At 31.5% G+C, this 16,503-nt stretch overlaps 3 protein-coding genes across 3 annotated transcripts; 2 read left to right on the top strand and 1 right to left on the bottom strand.

Moving 5' to 3' along the window:
• Nucleotides 1-1,749: 1,749 nt before the first annotated feature.
• Nucleotides 1,750-2,859, top strand: PKNH_1247600 (Plasmodium exported protein (PHIST), unknown function; the record flags this gene model as incomplete). Its single annotated transcript, XM_039114191.1, has 2 exons — nucleotides 1,750-1,929; nucleotides 2,143-2,859. The coding sequence occupies 2 exons, from the start codon at nucleotides 1,750-1,752 to the stop codon at nucleotides 2,857-2,859; spliced, it is 897 nt and encodes a 298-aa protein (XP_038969839.1).
• Nucleotides 2,860-5,642: 2,783 nt separating this feature from the next.
• PKNH_1247500 (Plasmodium exported protein (PHIST), unknown function) lies at nucleotides 5,643-7,975 on the bottom strand (the record flags this gene model as incomplete). The annotated part of the gene is made up of 2 exons (XM_002259778.1): nucleotides 5,643-7,049; nucleotides 7,886-7,975. 2 exons carry the CDS (start codon nucleotides 7,973-7,975, stop codon nucleotides 5,643-5,645), a joined length of 1,497 nt encoding a protein of 498 aa, XP_002259814.1.
• Nucleotides 7,976-13,500: 5,525 nt separating this feature from the next.
• Nucleotides 13,501-15,618, top strand: PKNH_1247400 (uncharacterized protein; the record flags this gene model as incomplete). The annotated part of the gene is made up of 2 exons (XM_002259777.1): nucleotides 13,501-13,572; nucleotides 14,215-15,618. The coding sequence occupies 2 exons, from the start codon at nucleotides 13,501-13,503 to the stop codon at nucleotides 15,616-15,618; spliced, it is 1,476 nt and encodes a 491-aa protein (XP_002259813.1).
• Between the last annotated feature and the right edge of the window lie 885 nt (nucleotides 15,619-16,503).

Genomic DNA, 16,503 nt, shown 5'->3' with positions numbered 1-16,503 from the left:
ATTTTGAACATAGCAGTGAATTAAATTGATGTGTAAAGATTATCAATTTTTGTTTTTTTAAATTGCCATATAAAAATTATTATAGGATGATTTAAACTGTGTTGTGTTATGTTATGTTATTATTTTATTTTTTTTTTTTTTAAACATTTATACGTACATGATATGCATAACATGCTGCGGCTACAACTTTGCAATTACACCTTTTGAAATTATTAAAGGGAAATATTTTATTTTACATCATAATTGGGGTATCTATTTAAAAAATTACTTCCTTACATACTAATATGTTTCATCGCGCATATAAAATATGGAATTATAATACGAGTAATGTTTTGGGGATGTGTAATATGAGTGAGATTTCTTTGAACTTTGATGTAAAAGGAAGAGGACTAAGACACATGGAATCAACCTATACATATAAACTAACAGTGCTACATTAGCATTATATGGCAATAATGATACCACGCTTCATCGCCTTGCGTTACATTTAGTATAATGGGTGTACGAATTTTTTCTAATTCGTAGTAATTGCATCGATGCTTTTATTATTCGTGCATAATTTATTGTCAATTCCCTCTAATGAGAGAATTTTTACATGAAAAGATGCTCAAACGAGATTGTTAACAAGTACAAACTTATCGATGGAGGAAAGGATCATTGCAATTTGACTTATTGTCTTTAAATAGAAAAAGAAGAAAGGAGCATATATGGCATTACCATTTCTCCGCTAAAATAAAACCTATAAAATGCTTAAATTGTAAGAAAAAGGAAAAATGCAAATTGCTAATTATAGTGGAATTCGATCAAAACAGTCGTTTCCTTTGTTATGCAAGGGCACTTATCAAGTATTAAATATTTTTAATACGCTTTTTTTAAATATTCTAAATTTAATTTAAATGCTATATCTGCATTCCTGCTGACTATCGTTCAACGGCGAAGAAAGTGTGACATAAAAAGAAGCTTTTCCTCTTTAGTGGTTTACGGTGATAAAAAAAAAAGAAATAATATAATTTGTTCATAATTGAAATGAATAAATAGATGTATTTGTAAATGTACAAAATACAAACCTGAACGAACAGATCGATGGTGCTATAATGTATATGTTGCTGTTGTAAAAAAAAGTTATTCTTTGAGAGTTATTAGGGTTAAAAGAAGAGATATATATATTTGCTGACTGGTTTTTATATGTCTCATTTTACAAATTTTATATATACAGAAATTGTTGTAGGAATATATTGTAAGGAGGAGGGACCTATATATATTTGGTCAACTGGTCGTTCTGCTTAGGAACAAAGAAATACACGTTGCTCTGTTTGCTGAGTATTCCTAATGGAGATGCCTTGTGGAGCGAAAAAAATAAAAATCTATAAATTATTTCTAACATTCTTTTTTATTTTTTACGTATTGACTAAACAAATATATTTTAAATTTTTCTAATTTATTTATTTAAAAATGCTTTTGCTTTTTTCAAAATTATTAAAGTTCCTAAATTTTTTCGTAAAGTACGTTTTACAGTATATTTCAACATAATTAGTCACATAATTTATCGCATATTTTATCACATATTTTATAACATATTTTGTCACATATTTTGTCACATATTTTGTCACATATTTTATCACATTTTAACGTAGTTTATGATAATACAACGGAGTCCTGTTGAGTTACAAATTTAGAACATTTTCCGCTCAAATAATAACCCCTTTTATATGTACATATATACACCATAAAATCTAAAATTAAGCGACTATGGCTTCTTTTAACGAATCCAATTCTGCTTCCGCTGACAAATTATCAGCTAAGAACAACAGAAGGTCAGATGAATCTTCCGCTGGAAAGAAGAATTCAGGTGGTCTTAACTTCCGAAGATTCTTCTTCCCGTCCTGCTCGGTTTCACTTCTCGTTGTCGCCATTTATATGTTGCTACTAGTAAGTTATATGGAATGAACATTTTTTGAATGAATTGAACGCTCCTTCATGCAATTTCTAATTCGGGCATTACGTAGAGTCAAATGCACACTTTCTTCTGGATATATAAATAGAGAGTGTATTCCATGGATATGAAGTATAAATATTATAAATGTGCCTATTATATATACGCGAACCCTCTCCTTGTACACATTTTTCTTAAATTCCTCGCAGAAGATAACCCCTCTGGACAGCAAGGTTATATCACAAATACAAGCAAGGAATTTATCCGAGATAAATGAAAATAAGTGTTTGAGAAATGGAAACTCAGATAAGAATGCAGGTTCCTCCGATTCTGATTCCGATGATGACATTTTATCCGGGTTTGATGGAATGGATTTAGATGAAAATGAAGAAGCGGATGATTTGGATTTCCATCAAAATGAGGAAGAAAAATATGATGGGAAGTTTGACTTATGTAATGTTGATGTGCCTGGGCTTATGGAAGCCGAAATAATATTTAACAGCGATGTAACTAAAGAAGAACTGGAGGAACTGATCAATAACATGGAAGAAATGCCATCGAAGAATGAAATTGTCAAAATGTGGAAACGTGCATATGCTCTTGAAGGACAAGAATTTTACGAAATGATAAATGGTTTATTCGAATATTTCAAAGAGTTAAGCGAAAAACATAAAGTAGAGGAAGAATATGCTGGCCTTCAATGGAGCAACATCATGTCCATTTTTTGTGACATCTTAACAGAGAAGGAGGAGTACTATATTAATCTTTTCTACGACTTAGTGATGAAAAATAAGTTGACCAAAGAGGAATTTGTGAATTTCATGAAAAACTGTAAAAAGGAGTCTGCTGAGTTGAGAGAATCATTACGCATCTTCGGGAAAAGTGAATTGGATGAAAAAATGATTCCAAAAGAATCAGAAAATTAAGAGTTGGATTTTTCAGCTGGAGAAATGTACAAAGAAAAGTGGTAAAACGGAAGATTGCACATGTATATATGGGAGTATGTGGAACTGTTGCGCATATTGATAATATACAGAAAAGATGAATAGTAGTGTCTGCATTAGATTGATAGTATAATTGAATAAACTGACTTGGACGAACGAAGGTGTTATAATAATATACTGCCTTGGGGCCCCAAATGAAAAGCAAAGGAAGGAAAAAAAAAAAGTTCCAGAGTTTGTTATAACATAGCATCTGGAACATACTTAACTGGCGATAGATCCCGAGCTGGAAGAAAAGAACAACTGTGCAGAATGAGGAATTTACTTAGATTGACAGTTTATCTATATATGAAGTACATTTTTTTTGGGAACTCCGATTTGTAAGCATTAACAATGTTTTCCATATACGTGGCTTCCGTTCTGACTGAATTAGATTTTTACATTTTCTCCCTTTTAAATTGTTGTTCACTAGTAACTATTTCACATTTAGAAATTAACTACCACTTGGATTGGTCTGTACATGCTTTTTAGTAAATACAGATGATGTATCTATGACCGTAGTGTTGAATGTACTTTTGCTTATGGGCGACGTAAAAAGATATAGAATAGCATAAGGTATATATATATATTTTTATAATGCGATAATTTAAACTACTGCGTAGAGGAGCATATACATTTAGAAAAAGAATTCCCTAATCATGGTAAACATTTTTACGAATGAGTTGGAATTTTTATTTCGAAATTCCTTACGAAGAGAAAAAGGAAGTTCAAATAGGGAGTCCTCATGTAAACGTTAGTGTGAAGTACGTCAATCAGTGAATATACAGTGATTGGGAAAAATGATTAAGGAAGGTGTTGTGCCTATTGACAAAGAATTTACATGGAGCATAATCCAATATTACACAGTATCTGTCATCATAGAATGGTAAAAATATGATTCGTAGGGTTGCAAACGGGGAGGGGTAATTTTTACACTTGGAAAATGATAATATATAGGCGGGAGAAACAGGAAAGTCTTAGAATATGATGGTGTTATCCTGCAGGAGTAACAAACACTCTTTATTAGCATGCCAGGGGACATATTATAAAAACATTTACATATTAAAAAGGAACTTCAAAGAGCATCCTGATAACGTATTATATGACGATGAAGTTACCCTGTAAATGTGACACATAATTTGTGGAATTATTGAACTAGAAGGACACTTAGAAATGATGGGAGCAGTTCCCCATTTACGTGGCCCTTTATTATTCAAATAGAGTGTTATTATATGCGTATTTTTTTTTTTTTTTTCCATAATAAAGAGTTAATACCAATTTTTTTTTTTAAATAATTAAGAGTTCCCTTTTATATGTTTGCTAAAATGGAATAAAGTATACCAACACTTTCATGTCAAGCAGTATTCATTATTATGTATGTCTGAGCATTATTTCAAGGTAAATGTGATATTATAATGTTAGAACAACAGAAACATATAAAATAGAAAGAAATAAAGAACACTGTTTTTTTAGGAAAATGAATTTCCCGCGTTTAAAAGCATTTATTTCTTTAAAACGGCTGACTCATCGAGTCATTTATAAATGAGTGCTTAACGATATTATTCTAGAAACACTAAGTTTTTGTTGTAATTGATTTATTTTTGGAAAAAAGCAATAATATTTTATGATGCAATTGAGCTCAGGCGAATTCAGTGAACTTTTCATTTTGCGCTAATTCTATAGGGGACCTGCACAATGTAGAAATGTTAGACACTTTTTAATATAGCAAATAGAGAAATACTTCCCGTGAGGTATGGTTTCCTCGAATTTATCACATTTCTCTGATAAAGTATATGGATTTTAATAATGTGCTAGGAAAATATACGTGAAAATGTAAGCGAAACGTGCATCATTTTATCAATAGGTTTAGGATTTCTGGGTTTAAGGCTTAGGTTACGGTGTCTTATGATTGAAGTAAATATGTTTCCCTACGCGAAACGATAGAATATTATTTAAAATATGAAAAATATCAATTTTTTTACTGAACTAAAATATTGTAAGCCGGCCACTCAAAACTGCGGAAAGCGGGAATGTGGAAAATATTATAAATTAAATTTGTTGCAATGAATACTTCTTCCGAATATTCTTTTTTTTTTTTTTCTCACATGTGGGTAACTAATCAATAGGAAAAACGTGGAACAATAAAAAAAAAAAAAAAAAAAAAAATTTCTTAGAGGGAAAGATCCTTTATTTTTTTTCTTTTTCATCTTGTGTACACACGATTCAGATTTCTCAAATATCTATATGCGCTTAGCCATTGAAAATTTTTATTATTTCCTATGATCACTTTTTTTTTTTTTTTCTTCTTTCTCCTTCCGCGTCCCCTCGTTTGGGATTGTTCTTTTCCTTTCATGCAGCGTTATTCACACATACACAAATGGAAGAAAAAAAAAAAAAAAAGGGAAAAAAGTATTTACGTAACGTGCGTATATGCGTGGCATAACCTTCAGCAACAAGCATTTTACACATAATTAAATTTGTCCATGCAGTTTTTATGTATCACATAGCATCTCGTCATAAAAAGGGACAACCCTCCTTTTTTTTTCACTATTCTTAAATCAGTGGGAATATTTCGGAATGAGAAAAATTATTATTCTTTATATTTTCCTTCGATGTCCTTTACCATTTCCGTTCTTACAATTCAATATACAGTACACATTTCTTCATATTTATTCGACGGAAAAGAAAATTTTGGAATTTTTTTTTTTTTTCCCGAATAAATCAAAACTTTAGGAGCTCACTTCGGGGCTGCTCATACGTGTAACTTTAAAATATGCGTACCCATGATGAGGGTCATAATCGAGGATTTTGACATCCGGGACAACTGGTTCTTCCAAAAGAGCTACACATTCTTGCGTCACCTTAAGGTTCAACTCTTTCCATGAATCCCTAACGTGGCCCAAAATCTCTTTAAATTCATCTTTGCTCAAATTGTCCTTTGTCATATGTGTATAAAATATATCATTAACATATTCGCGCTGTTCTTTAAAGTTAGTACCAACTATTTTACTACATTTTTTCCATTTATTGTTATATTTTCCCATAGTCTCGAAATTTTGCTTTTCTTTTAATTCTAGGAATTTCTCGAACAGACGTTTACTAGCATTAATATATTTGCTCTCTTCATTCATGAATGATTGCCAATAAAGAGAAACTAATTCGCATTTTTTAGGCATTTCTTCCATTTCATTTAATTCTTTATTTATTTCATAATCGTTCAATCTATCCTCAAAACATAACACTTCGTAGTGAGAAGAAGGGATGGTATGCGCTCCGGAATCTTCCCATTTTTTAAATTCCCCAAATAATAATTCATTCATTTCTTCCTCATCATCTATATGTTCTTCCTCGTCATACCTTAAGGATCTTGTATTATCTTTTCGTATATATTTTGAGTAATCACTTTCATCATGTCCACCCTTTTTTAATTTACTTATTTCCCAATCTTCTATTTCTTTGTACTCCCCATTCATACATTTCCTTTTATTTACCTCTGTTTCATCCCTATAAGCTCCAACTTCATATACTATACTCTGCCATTTGTCTAATAAACTCTGCCCTTTTCCCTTTCCTTTCATTTTCCTTTTCCGTTCTTCCTTGTCATATCTTAAAGATCTTTTACGTTCTTCTTCCAGTTCATCCTCATATTTCTCTAAGGCAGCGAGTGGACCACTGTAGATTTTTGTGTTTCCTATACTTAGCTTATTCTGACTTTTTTCCTTTTCCTTCAGAAGTGCCTCTTCCTTCTTTTTTTCTTCTTCTATTTCTTTTTCTCCTTTCTTTTTTTTCTTATTATCATTAAATGCATTCATACAGGTATGCACAAAATAAGCATATGGACACAAATCACCCTCTGCCACATAATTGGTCCTTTCCCCGAATAGGGGCGCTTCCTGTTCTGCCGATTTTTGAACGTCTTGTCTTGCATTAGGATATTCCATTTCCAATGTCATTTCCCCTGCTGCAGGAGAAGCTTGTCTTCCTCCTTCAGAAGGATCTTCCGTCTGTCCCACTTCGTAATCATATGGTCCTGATGGAGCTTCATCTTCTGATTCCGTGCTTGATAAATTTCTACCAACATTATTATCTACTTGTAATGGAGCATTCACACCCTGTCTTGAAAAATCATCCTGGTGCTAAAAAGGAAAGGGAATGAAATGCATCAGATAAAGGAATCATATTGGTTGATAAGCTAAATGAATGAATAAGGGAAAAATCAGCTGTTTGGGAAGGATAGGAAAGGGGAGTTTCCGGGTTTATAATTCAAAGTTTTCAAGGGGTATAGGAGTAAGGTTTTAGGGGTGTTGGAATAAGATTTGAGGGGTGCCTGAATGACTTTATGAGGGTGTCACAATAAGGTTGTTTGGTTGTTAGAATAAGGTTGTAGGGGGTTTGGAATAAGGTTGTAGGGGTGTTGGAATGATGTTGTTTGGGGTGTTGGAATGATGTTGTTGTGATGTTGGAATGATGTTGTTTGGGGTGTTGGAATGAAGGTTGTAGGGGTGTTAGAATAATGTTGAAGCAGTGTTGGAATTAAGGTTTTAGGGGTATTGGAATAAGGTTTTAGGGGTATTGGAATAAGGTTTTAGGGGTATTGGAATAAGGTTTTAGGGGTATTGGAATAAGGTTTTAGGGGTATTGGAATAAGGTTTTAGGTGTATACGAATGACCTTTTAGGGGTGTTAGAATAAGTTTTGAGGTTTTTAGAAGTCAGATTCCGCGTTTAGAAGTAAAGGTTTTAAGGGTATTGGAATTAGGTTCCGGCTATATGTTTTTTTATTTTAAAGGGGATGGAAGATGTAATAAAAGTAAAAGGGGGAGGAAAAGGAAGAAAAAAGAAAGAGAAGGTGCCTATTATATTTCATAAGCTCCATACAATGTGTATATCACATTTTCATCATACGGGCAATCTGTATCTGTATGTGTGATAATAGGCTTTCTTTTTTTTTGTTTTATATGTAAAATGACTCACCTTTAAAAAGATGCAAGCAACAACAAAAAACAACATAGCAGTTCTTTTAGTGAAAAAGGACGATCGTTGTGTACTTTTCTTTTCATCCATTTTTCTTTCTTCCCCAGCTCCTACAATTTGGTAACTACCACATTGGGATTGCATCGACCTTTCTGATGCGCTGTCGATGATTATTTCATTTGTATGTGCCATGTTGGTTTATTGATTTTTTATATATATAAAATTAATGTACGTGAAAAAAGAAAAATTTTTTATTCAGTAATAAAATAGAGAACAAAAAATTAGAGTACAAATTAAAAAAAAAATTATATGTGAAGGAATAATAAAAAAAATGAAATAATATATGAGAGTCCGGAAGTCAATTTTAAAAAAAAAAGGTACAATGTTTCTTAAAAAGAAGAATAATAGTATGGAAGGAAATAATACAAAAAAATTATATTAGGTTGGAATCTTTTTTTTTTATTTCTCTTTTAAACATATAATATTCTTTGTAATATGTGAATGAACCAAGAAAGAAAAAAAAATAGAAAAAAATATTTTATTGTAAGTTCTACAAAGAAAAAGAGAAAAAAAGAAAAAATATATAGAAGAAAAAGAGAAAGAGGGAATGTTGTTGTAAGTTAATTCATGTGTGAAGTGCATGTTTTATTCAGTATGTAATTTGTATAAATTTTCAGGGATTAGGGGGGTCTACTTTATATAATATGTAGTATTTCATGTATTTAATAATTCACGACTGTTTATTAATGGATCAGCATTAAAGAGGGCTTACTGTTGTATAGATGGATCAAAAAATTTGGAACGTTTACCAACCGTTGTATATTCATGGAATGAGAATTCTCCGGGAGATACACGTTCGTGCTTATGTAGATAAGGCTAATTAAAGAGCGTTTACCCACCGTTGTAATTTCATGGAATGAAAATTCTAGGAAAGGTTAATTATGTTATTTTCTTTCCACCTCCCCATTCCTGTATAATGAATATCAATGTACATATACATTTATGTATATGTAGATATGTATATGTGAATATGTATAAAGTATATGCATATATATGTAGATGCATGTATATGTATATTTGTATACATGTATATATATATGTATATATGTATATGTATATGTATATGTATATATGTATACATGTATATGTATATATGTATACATGTATATGTATATGTATACGTATATGTATATGTATATGTGTATGTATATGTATGTATATATGTATATATATATGTATATATATGTAGATGCATGTATATGTATATATATGTAGCATGTACACATATATAATATTTCCACATTCTGTTGGAACATTTAATTTTTCCATTTTGGAAAAATTATTATTACTTACATAGGCGGTGTCATGACTAGTTTGACCGGTACTTCTGCCCTGATTTTGCATCCATTCTGCGAACACCTTTGAAAACCTTTCCGCCATATTTATGAATTATTCGTAGTATATATATATATGTATGTATGTATGTATGCAATCATCAAAATTTGAATTTTCTTTTTTGAAGTGTGATGTTTTATATACCTCCTCTCTGTCTATGTATGTGTTCTTTTTTTTCCTTCTTTATTTCGTTCTTCTTTCCTTCTTCTTTTTTCCCCCCCTTTCTTCCTCTATGCTTTTATTCAAAAAACGGTGCTTCTTCTTTCCGTCCCCCTTTAAGAAACCTTCTTTCCTTCCCATTCAACCTATGAAGAAAAAAGCTACCTTCTTCCCCTAAGGCACCTAAAAAACCAAGTCATATTGTTGTTCCTAAAACAAAAGTCGTAATTCTAAAAATACGAAATCTTACACATATACACCGTAAAATATTATAAATCCCGCAACCTAAATACAAAATCCTACACATATACACCGTAAAAATATTAAATCCCGCAACCTAAAAATACGAAATCATACACACATGCACCGTAAAATATTAAATCCCGCAACCTAAATACGAAATCTTACACATATACACCGTAAAATATTATATCCCGCAAACCTAAATACGAAATCTTACACATATACACCGTAAAATATTATAAATCCCTCAACCTAAATACGAAATCTTACACATATACACCGTAAAATATTATAAATCCCGCAACCTAAAAATGCGAAATCTTACACATATACACCGTAAAATATTATAAATCCCGCAACCTAAAAATGCAAAATCTTACACATATACACCGTAAAATATTAAATCCCGCAACCTAAATACGAAATCTTACACATGCACCGTAAAAATATTATAAATCCCGCAACCTAAAAATGCGAAATCTTACACATATACACCGTAAAATATTATAAATCCCTCAACCTAAATACGAAATCTTACACATATACACCGTAAAATATTATATCCCGCAAACCTAAATACGAAATCTTACACATATACACCGTAAAAATATTATAAATCCCGCAACCTAAATCCGAAATCTTACACATATACACCGTAAAATATTATAAATCCCGCAACCTAAATACGAAATCCTACACATATACACCTGTAAAATATTAAATCCTGCAACCTAAATACGAAATCTTACACATACACACCGTAAAATATTATATCTCGCAACCTAAAAATACGAAATCCTACATGTACACCGTAAAATATTAAATCCCACAGGAACACCCTGATCCATTCATCTTCTCTTTTGTCCTCCCTTTTTTTTTTTTTGCGTTTGCGAAAAAAATATTTTTTTCTTTTTTTTTTTGCGGAAAGCAAGAGAATAAGCGCGCGCCTATATTGTGATGTGTCCTGGCTACGCACATCCCCAAAAAAAAAAAAAAAAAAAAAGGACGGTGGATGATGAAGTTCGAATATTACAATTGGAAAAGTCCCCAAATGTAAAAAAAAAAATATTTTAAGGGAAGAGTTGTGCGCGCACAAGCGGAAAAAGAAGTGGATGATGAAATTCTAATTCCACAGTTGGAAAAGACCAAGTGTAAAAAAAGAATTTTATAAGGGAAGAGTTGCGCGTACCAAAAGGAAGAAGGGGGCAAGGTGAGCCACTCCTTTTTTCTTTTAACGGTTGCTCCTTTTTTTGGGGTGGTTGCCATTTTTTTGATCTTTTAGAGGTAGACGATTATTTTTTTTTTTTTTTCTTTTTTTTCAGTTTAATACTATGATTTAATTCAATTTAATTTTCTGTTATATTTTTTTTTTCTCTTAAAATTTTTTCTTTTTTGGCATTCTTGCGAAAATTTGCCCCTAATAGGTGTTATATCTTGTTCTCGTAAAAAAGTGTATGGAACATCCGAGCGCGAACACTATATTATGGTTCCGCGGAAAAAAGGGTGGAAGAACGCTAAAGCATTCATATAATTAGAACTTTATTTAAAAAAAACAAAAAAAGTTACAAACAAAATAAGAGTAAAATATGGAAGAAAAGATCTCTTTTTTTTTTTCTTTTTTTTTCAAGAACAAATAAAAAGGAAAAAAAAAAAATAATAATGTTCTTAAAAAAAAAGAAGAATGTTTTTTTTTCCAAAAATAAAGGGTGTCCTTTCACAACAACAACAACAAAAAAAAAAGTTGCAAACAAAATAAGAAATAAATGTGGAAAAAATAATTTTTCTTTTTTTTCTTTTTTCTCCCTCTTGTTCCTTTCACTACATGCTTCAGTTTCGCTTGTCCAGTTTGGTGCGTAGTTCCGGGTTGGACGGTGTGTCCTCTTTGCTGTTTCGTTTCCTGCTTGCCTTCTTGCTCGCACGGAGTTTTTCTTTTTCTCATTCCTCCTAAAAACACCTAAAGATAAAACAAAAATCTGACCTCTAACACCCCTAAAACCTTACTCCTATACCTAAACCCTTATTCCTGTACTCCTGAAACCTTCTTCCTAAACGCGGAATCTTACTTATAACATCCTCAGCCTCCGCATCATCCTCCCGCCTCTTTTTTTTCTATATTTTTTATTTTTCATCTTTTTCTGTGTTGGGTTATGGCATGTAGTCTCCGGTTCACACCATCCTGTTGATTTGTCTACGAGGAGATTTTCCTTCAGAGAGCATGCCTGCGGCATTCATCAAAGGGTTGGTGTAGTATACGGCCCCTGTCTGCGAGGAGTCATTCCACTCCCCCCACTTACGCACCTAAAGTTAACCCCTGAAACTTTATTCCAACACCCTAACAACCTTATTCTAACACCCTGCAACCTTCTTTCTATACCCTAAAACCTTACTCCTAAACCCTAAACCCTAAACCCTAAACCCTAAATCCTAAACCCTAAACCCTAAACCCTAAACCCTAAACCCTGAACCCTGAACCCTAAATCCTAACCCCTTAACCCTAAACCCTGAGAAGTCGAAAACCTGAACCCTAAATCCTAAACCCTAAATCCTAAACCCTAAACCCTGAACCCTAAACCCTGAACCCTAAACCCTAAACCCTAAAACCCTGAACCATTTTAAATCCTTCCTTCCTTCTTCCCTTTCTTACTATTCTTTATTTATTCTCTTTTTTTTTTTTTTTTTTATTTCATTTCTTTGTTTTATTCTTTTTTGTTTTTTTATTTTTCTATCTTCCCCTTATTTCCTTTCCTTTCTTATCTTTATTTACTTTTCTTTCGTGCAACCTTTTATTCTACAATGAATGTTTTACACTGCGGCATAAAAAAAATAATTTCGGGGTTAATCTACATAGTTGTATTTTAGCAGAAAAATATAAACATCTTCATAGAACTGTTGTGTTCGTTTATTCTAAATATGCATTTTTTAATCCTAACATGCAATTATATGTGCAATTTACTTGCTTATAAATTACTAAGGACGTCAATTTTTTTTTCTGATTAACATTTTTTATATTAAAAAGAAAATGAAAACTAACTTTTTAATCTGTGGAAGGGGATGGGAGCATGCAGAAAAGGATAAATCTAAATAGGATATGGACGTTGCAATGAATTTGTTTTCATTTCGTAATGGCGAAAGGGGGGGGGGGCGCCGGGTGGCCGCTAGCAAATGCGTACCATATAAGAATGCTCTCCTTTCACCAGCATTCGGTTAACTATAATCCCTTCTTTCGTTCGTTCTTTCTTTCTTTTTCTTTCTTTTCTTTTTATTCCTTTTCTTTTCTAATTCCTTTTTCATTCCTTTTCCTTCTTATTCTTTTTTTTTTTTTTTCCTTTTCTTTTTCTTTCCTTCTCTTTTTATTTTTTTCTTCTTGAGTATATAATATCTTAAATTTGTTTACCGTATTATTTAATTTTTTTTTGCAAATTATATATATATATTTTTTTTTTTTTTTTTTAAACTTATGACGACGACGACAAAAAAAAAAAAAAAAAAAAAAAAAGGAAAAAGACTTCATTTTAAAAAAAAAAAAAAAAAAAAAAAGGAAAAAAACTTCATTTAAAAAAAAAAAAAAAAAAAAAAAAGGAAAAAGACTTCATTTAAAAAAAAAAAAAAAAAAAAAAAGGAATAAGACTTCATTTTAAAAGGAAAAAAGAAAAAGTAGAATTATCGCATATTTTAAGCATTTACAGAAACAAAAAGAAAAAAAAAAAAAAAAAAAGCTTCATACACATTAAGGGATTGTTTTTTTTTTTTATTTTTTATTTTTACCCTTAAAAGAACAAATAAAGAATAAAAACATTTGAAAGAGAAGAAAAAAAAAAATGGCACCCTTTTCTTTTACAAAACTTTCACTATTAGCTTTTGTACTTTACATGTGGCAACATCCCAACTATGTAAGATGAAGAATATTTGTGCTATTGAAAGAATTTTTACACATATATATATTCATTATTACAAAAGACAACATATCTAAGAAAAAATAATATAAGGAAAAAAAAGGAAAGGAAAATCAGAAATGAGAGGAATTCAGAAGGAAGGATTTTCTATCGTTTTCTTCCGCTTTCGTCTTTTTTTCCCTTTCTTCTTATTCTTTTTTCTTTTCCCCCTTTTATTTTTATTCCTTCTCCCTTAACCATTAAAACACCTGAAACTATACCCTGAAACAGTACTCCCTATTCCCCTAAACCCTAACCCCCCTACAACCTTCATTCCAACACCGCTACAACATTATTCTAGCACCCCGCAACCTTATTCTAACACTCCCACAACCTTATTCTAACACCCCAACAACTTTATTCTAACATCCCAACAACCTTATTCTAACACTCCCACAACCTTATTCTAACACCCCTAAAACCTTACTCCTATACCCGTGGAAACCTTAAACTATAAACCGGGAACCTCCCTTTCCCCCTTTTTTCTTTTTCCTTTCCAAGGAGCTGATTTTTCCCTATCCATTCATTTAACTTATCAACCAATATCATTCCTTTCATTTCATTACATTCCCTTCTCATACCATTCCCTTTCCTTTTTAGCACCAGGATGATTTTTCAAGACAGCATGTAAATGCGTCCCTACAACTGTGTAAAAGTGTTGGTAGAAATTTAGCTAACACGGAAACAGAAGAAGCAACTCCGCCAGGAAAAAATGAATCACTTAAAACATTATTTGGAAAAAAGGGGAAAAAGGAAGAAGAAAAGAAAGAAGAAGTAAAAGAAGAAAAGAAAGAAGAAGTAAAAGAAGAAAAGAAAGAAGAAGTAAAAGAAGAAAAGAAAGAAGAAGTAAAAGAAGAAGTAAAAGAAGAAAAGAAAGAAGAAGTAAAAGAAGAAAAGAAAGAAGAAGTAAAAGAAGAAAAGAAAGAAGAAGTAAAAGAAGAAGTAAAAGAAGAAGTAAAAGAAGAAGTAAAAGAAGAAGTAAAAGAAGAAGTAAAAGAAGAAAAGAAAGAAGAAAAGAAAGAAGAAAAGAAAGAAGAAGTAAAAGAAGAAAAAAAAGAAGAAAAGAAAGAAGAAGTAAAAGAAGAAAAAAAAGAAGAAAAGAAAGAAGAAAAAAAAGAAGAAAAAAAAGAAGAAAAGAAAGAAGAAAAGAAAGAAGAAAAAAAAGAAGAAAAGAAAGAAGAAAAGAAAGAAGAAAAGAAAGAAGAAAAGAAAGAAGAAAAGAAAAAAACAAATAGAACATTATTTGGAAAAAAGGGCAAAAAAGAAGAAGTGAAGGAAGGAACTAAAGAGGGATCTGACGCGGGTAATGGAGCCCAGAATACTGAGGGGGATAAGGAGGATTCCGATGGGACTTCCAGTGAAGACGCCAAAAAGCGAAAACCAACATGGAATGATCTTTCAGTTGAGGAAATGCGCAAACAGCTGGCACAAGAGGAAACCCGTAACCATAAGAAAAAACTTACTCCTGAACAAAAGGAAGCGTTGGACAAGAAATATGAGTACCTTTTGAAAAAGTTATTAGATGGGGAGGCTGGGAAGGGAAGGAATACCTTAAGGGGCGCTCAGAAACCAGCACAACAGAAAGTCCAAGAGAAAAAAGATTCTAACGAAAAAGGTGCTCAGAAACCAGGACAACAAAAAGTCCAAGAGAAAAAAGATTCTAACGAAAAAGGTGCTCAGAAACCAGGACAACAAAAAGTCCAAGAGAAAAAAGATTCTAACGAAAAAGGTGCTCAGAAACCAGGACAACAAAAAGTCCAAGAGAAAAAAGATTCTAACGAAAAAGGTGCTCAAAAACCAGCACAACAAAAAGTCCAAGGGAAAAAAGATTCTAATGAAAAAGGTGCTCAAAAACCAGCACAACAAAAAGTCCAAGAGAAAAAAGATTCTAACGAAAAAGGTGCTCAAAAACCAGCACAACAAAAAGTCCAAGAGAAAAAAGATTCTAATGAAAAAGGTGCTCAGAAACCAGCACAACAAAAAGTCCAGGGGAAAAAAGACTAGAGATCCCCAGTTCACATTTCACGGTTTTAAGGTTTAGGGTATACCCAGAACAAAATTTATTCATCCCATATGTGTAACGTTAACAAGGTCGGGAAGGAAAAAATTCAACCCTTATGTCATGCAAAATAAAAAAAATCTCCCATTTCAAAAAATTATATCATGAATTTTTTTTTTTTTTTTTTTTTTTGTGTATGTAATTTTTTAGCATGAATATCATCACATTTGTGTAATTGTTTTAGTAACATCTTATAAGGATTATTGTATAGACATGGTTTTTATGATTATATGGAACCCATATATTTTTTTTTACACGAAAAATATTATGAATATAATATACATTTTTTTTTTTTTTTTCTCATTATTTGCTTTTTTTTTTTTTTTTTTTTTTTTATAAAGTTCTAATTATATGAATGTTCTAGCGTTCTTCGACAGTTTTTTTTCGCGGAAATCGTAATATAGTGTCCGCGCTGGGGGCGCGGGCGCTCGCGCGCGGATGTCCCATACATTTTTTTTTACGAGAACAAGATATAACACCTATTGGGGGCAACTTTTCGCAAGAATGCCAACAAAAAAAAAATTTTAAAAGAAAAAGGAAAAAAGAAAAAAAAAGAGGAAAAAATATATAAGAGGAAAAGAAAAGGAATGAAAAGGTTTAGGATTCAGGGTTCAATTTCCATGTTTTAAGGTGTAAGAACAACAATTATGGCCTGGTATTTAGATGTATTACGGGAAGATTCTATTTTTTTTTTTTTCAAGAAAAAATATTTTTCGCAAGAGGAAAAAAAAAAAAAAGAATGTGTGTTCTTAAAAAAAAAAAGAAGAATGTTTTTTTTTTTTTTTTTTTTTTCTATAAACAAAAAGTGTCCTTTCACCAAAAAAAAAGAA

Source organism: Plasmodium knowlesi, assembly GCF_000006355.2.
Source record: "Plasmodium knowlesi strain H genome assembly, chromosome: 12".
NCBI classification, from domain to species: Eukaryota; Apicomplexa; class Aconoidasida; order Haemosporida; family Plasmodiidae; genus Plasmodium; species Plasmodium knowlesi.
Note: the sequence above shows the minus strand (reverse complement) of the source record. Positions and strands in the feature narration are given on the sequence as shown.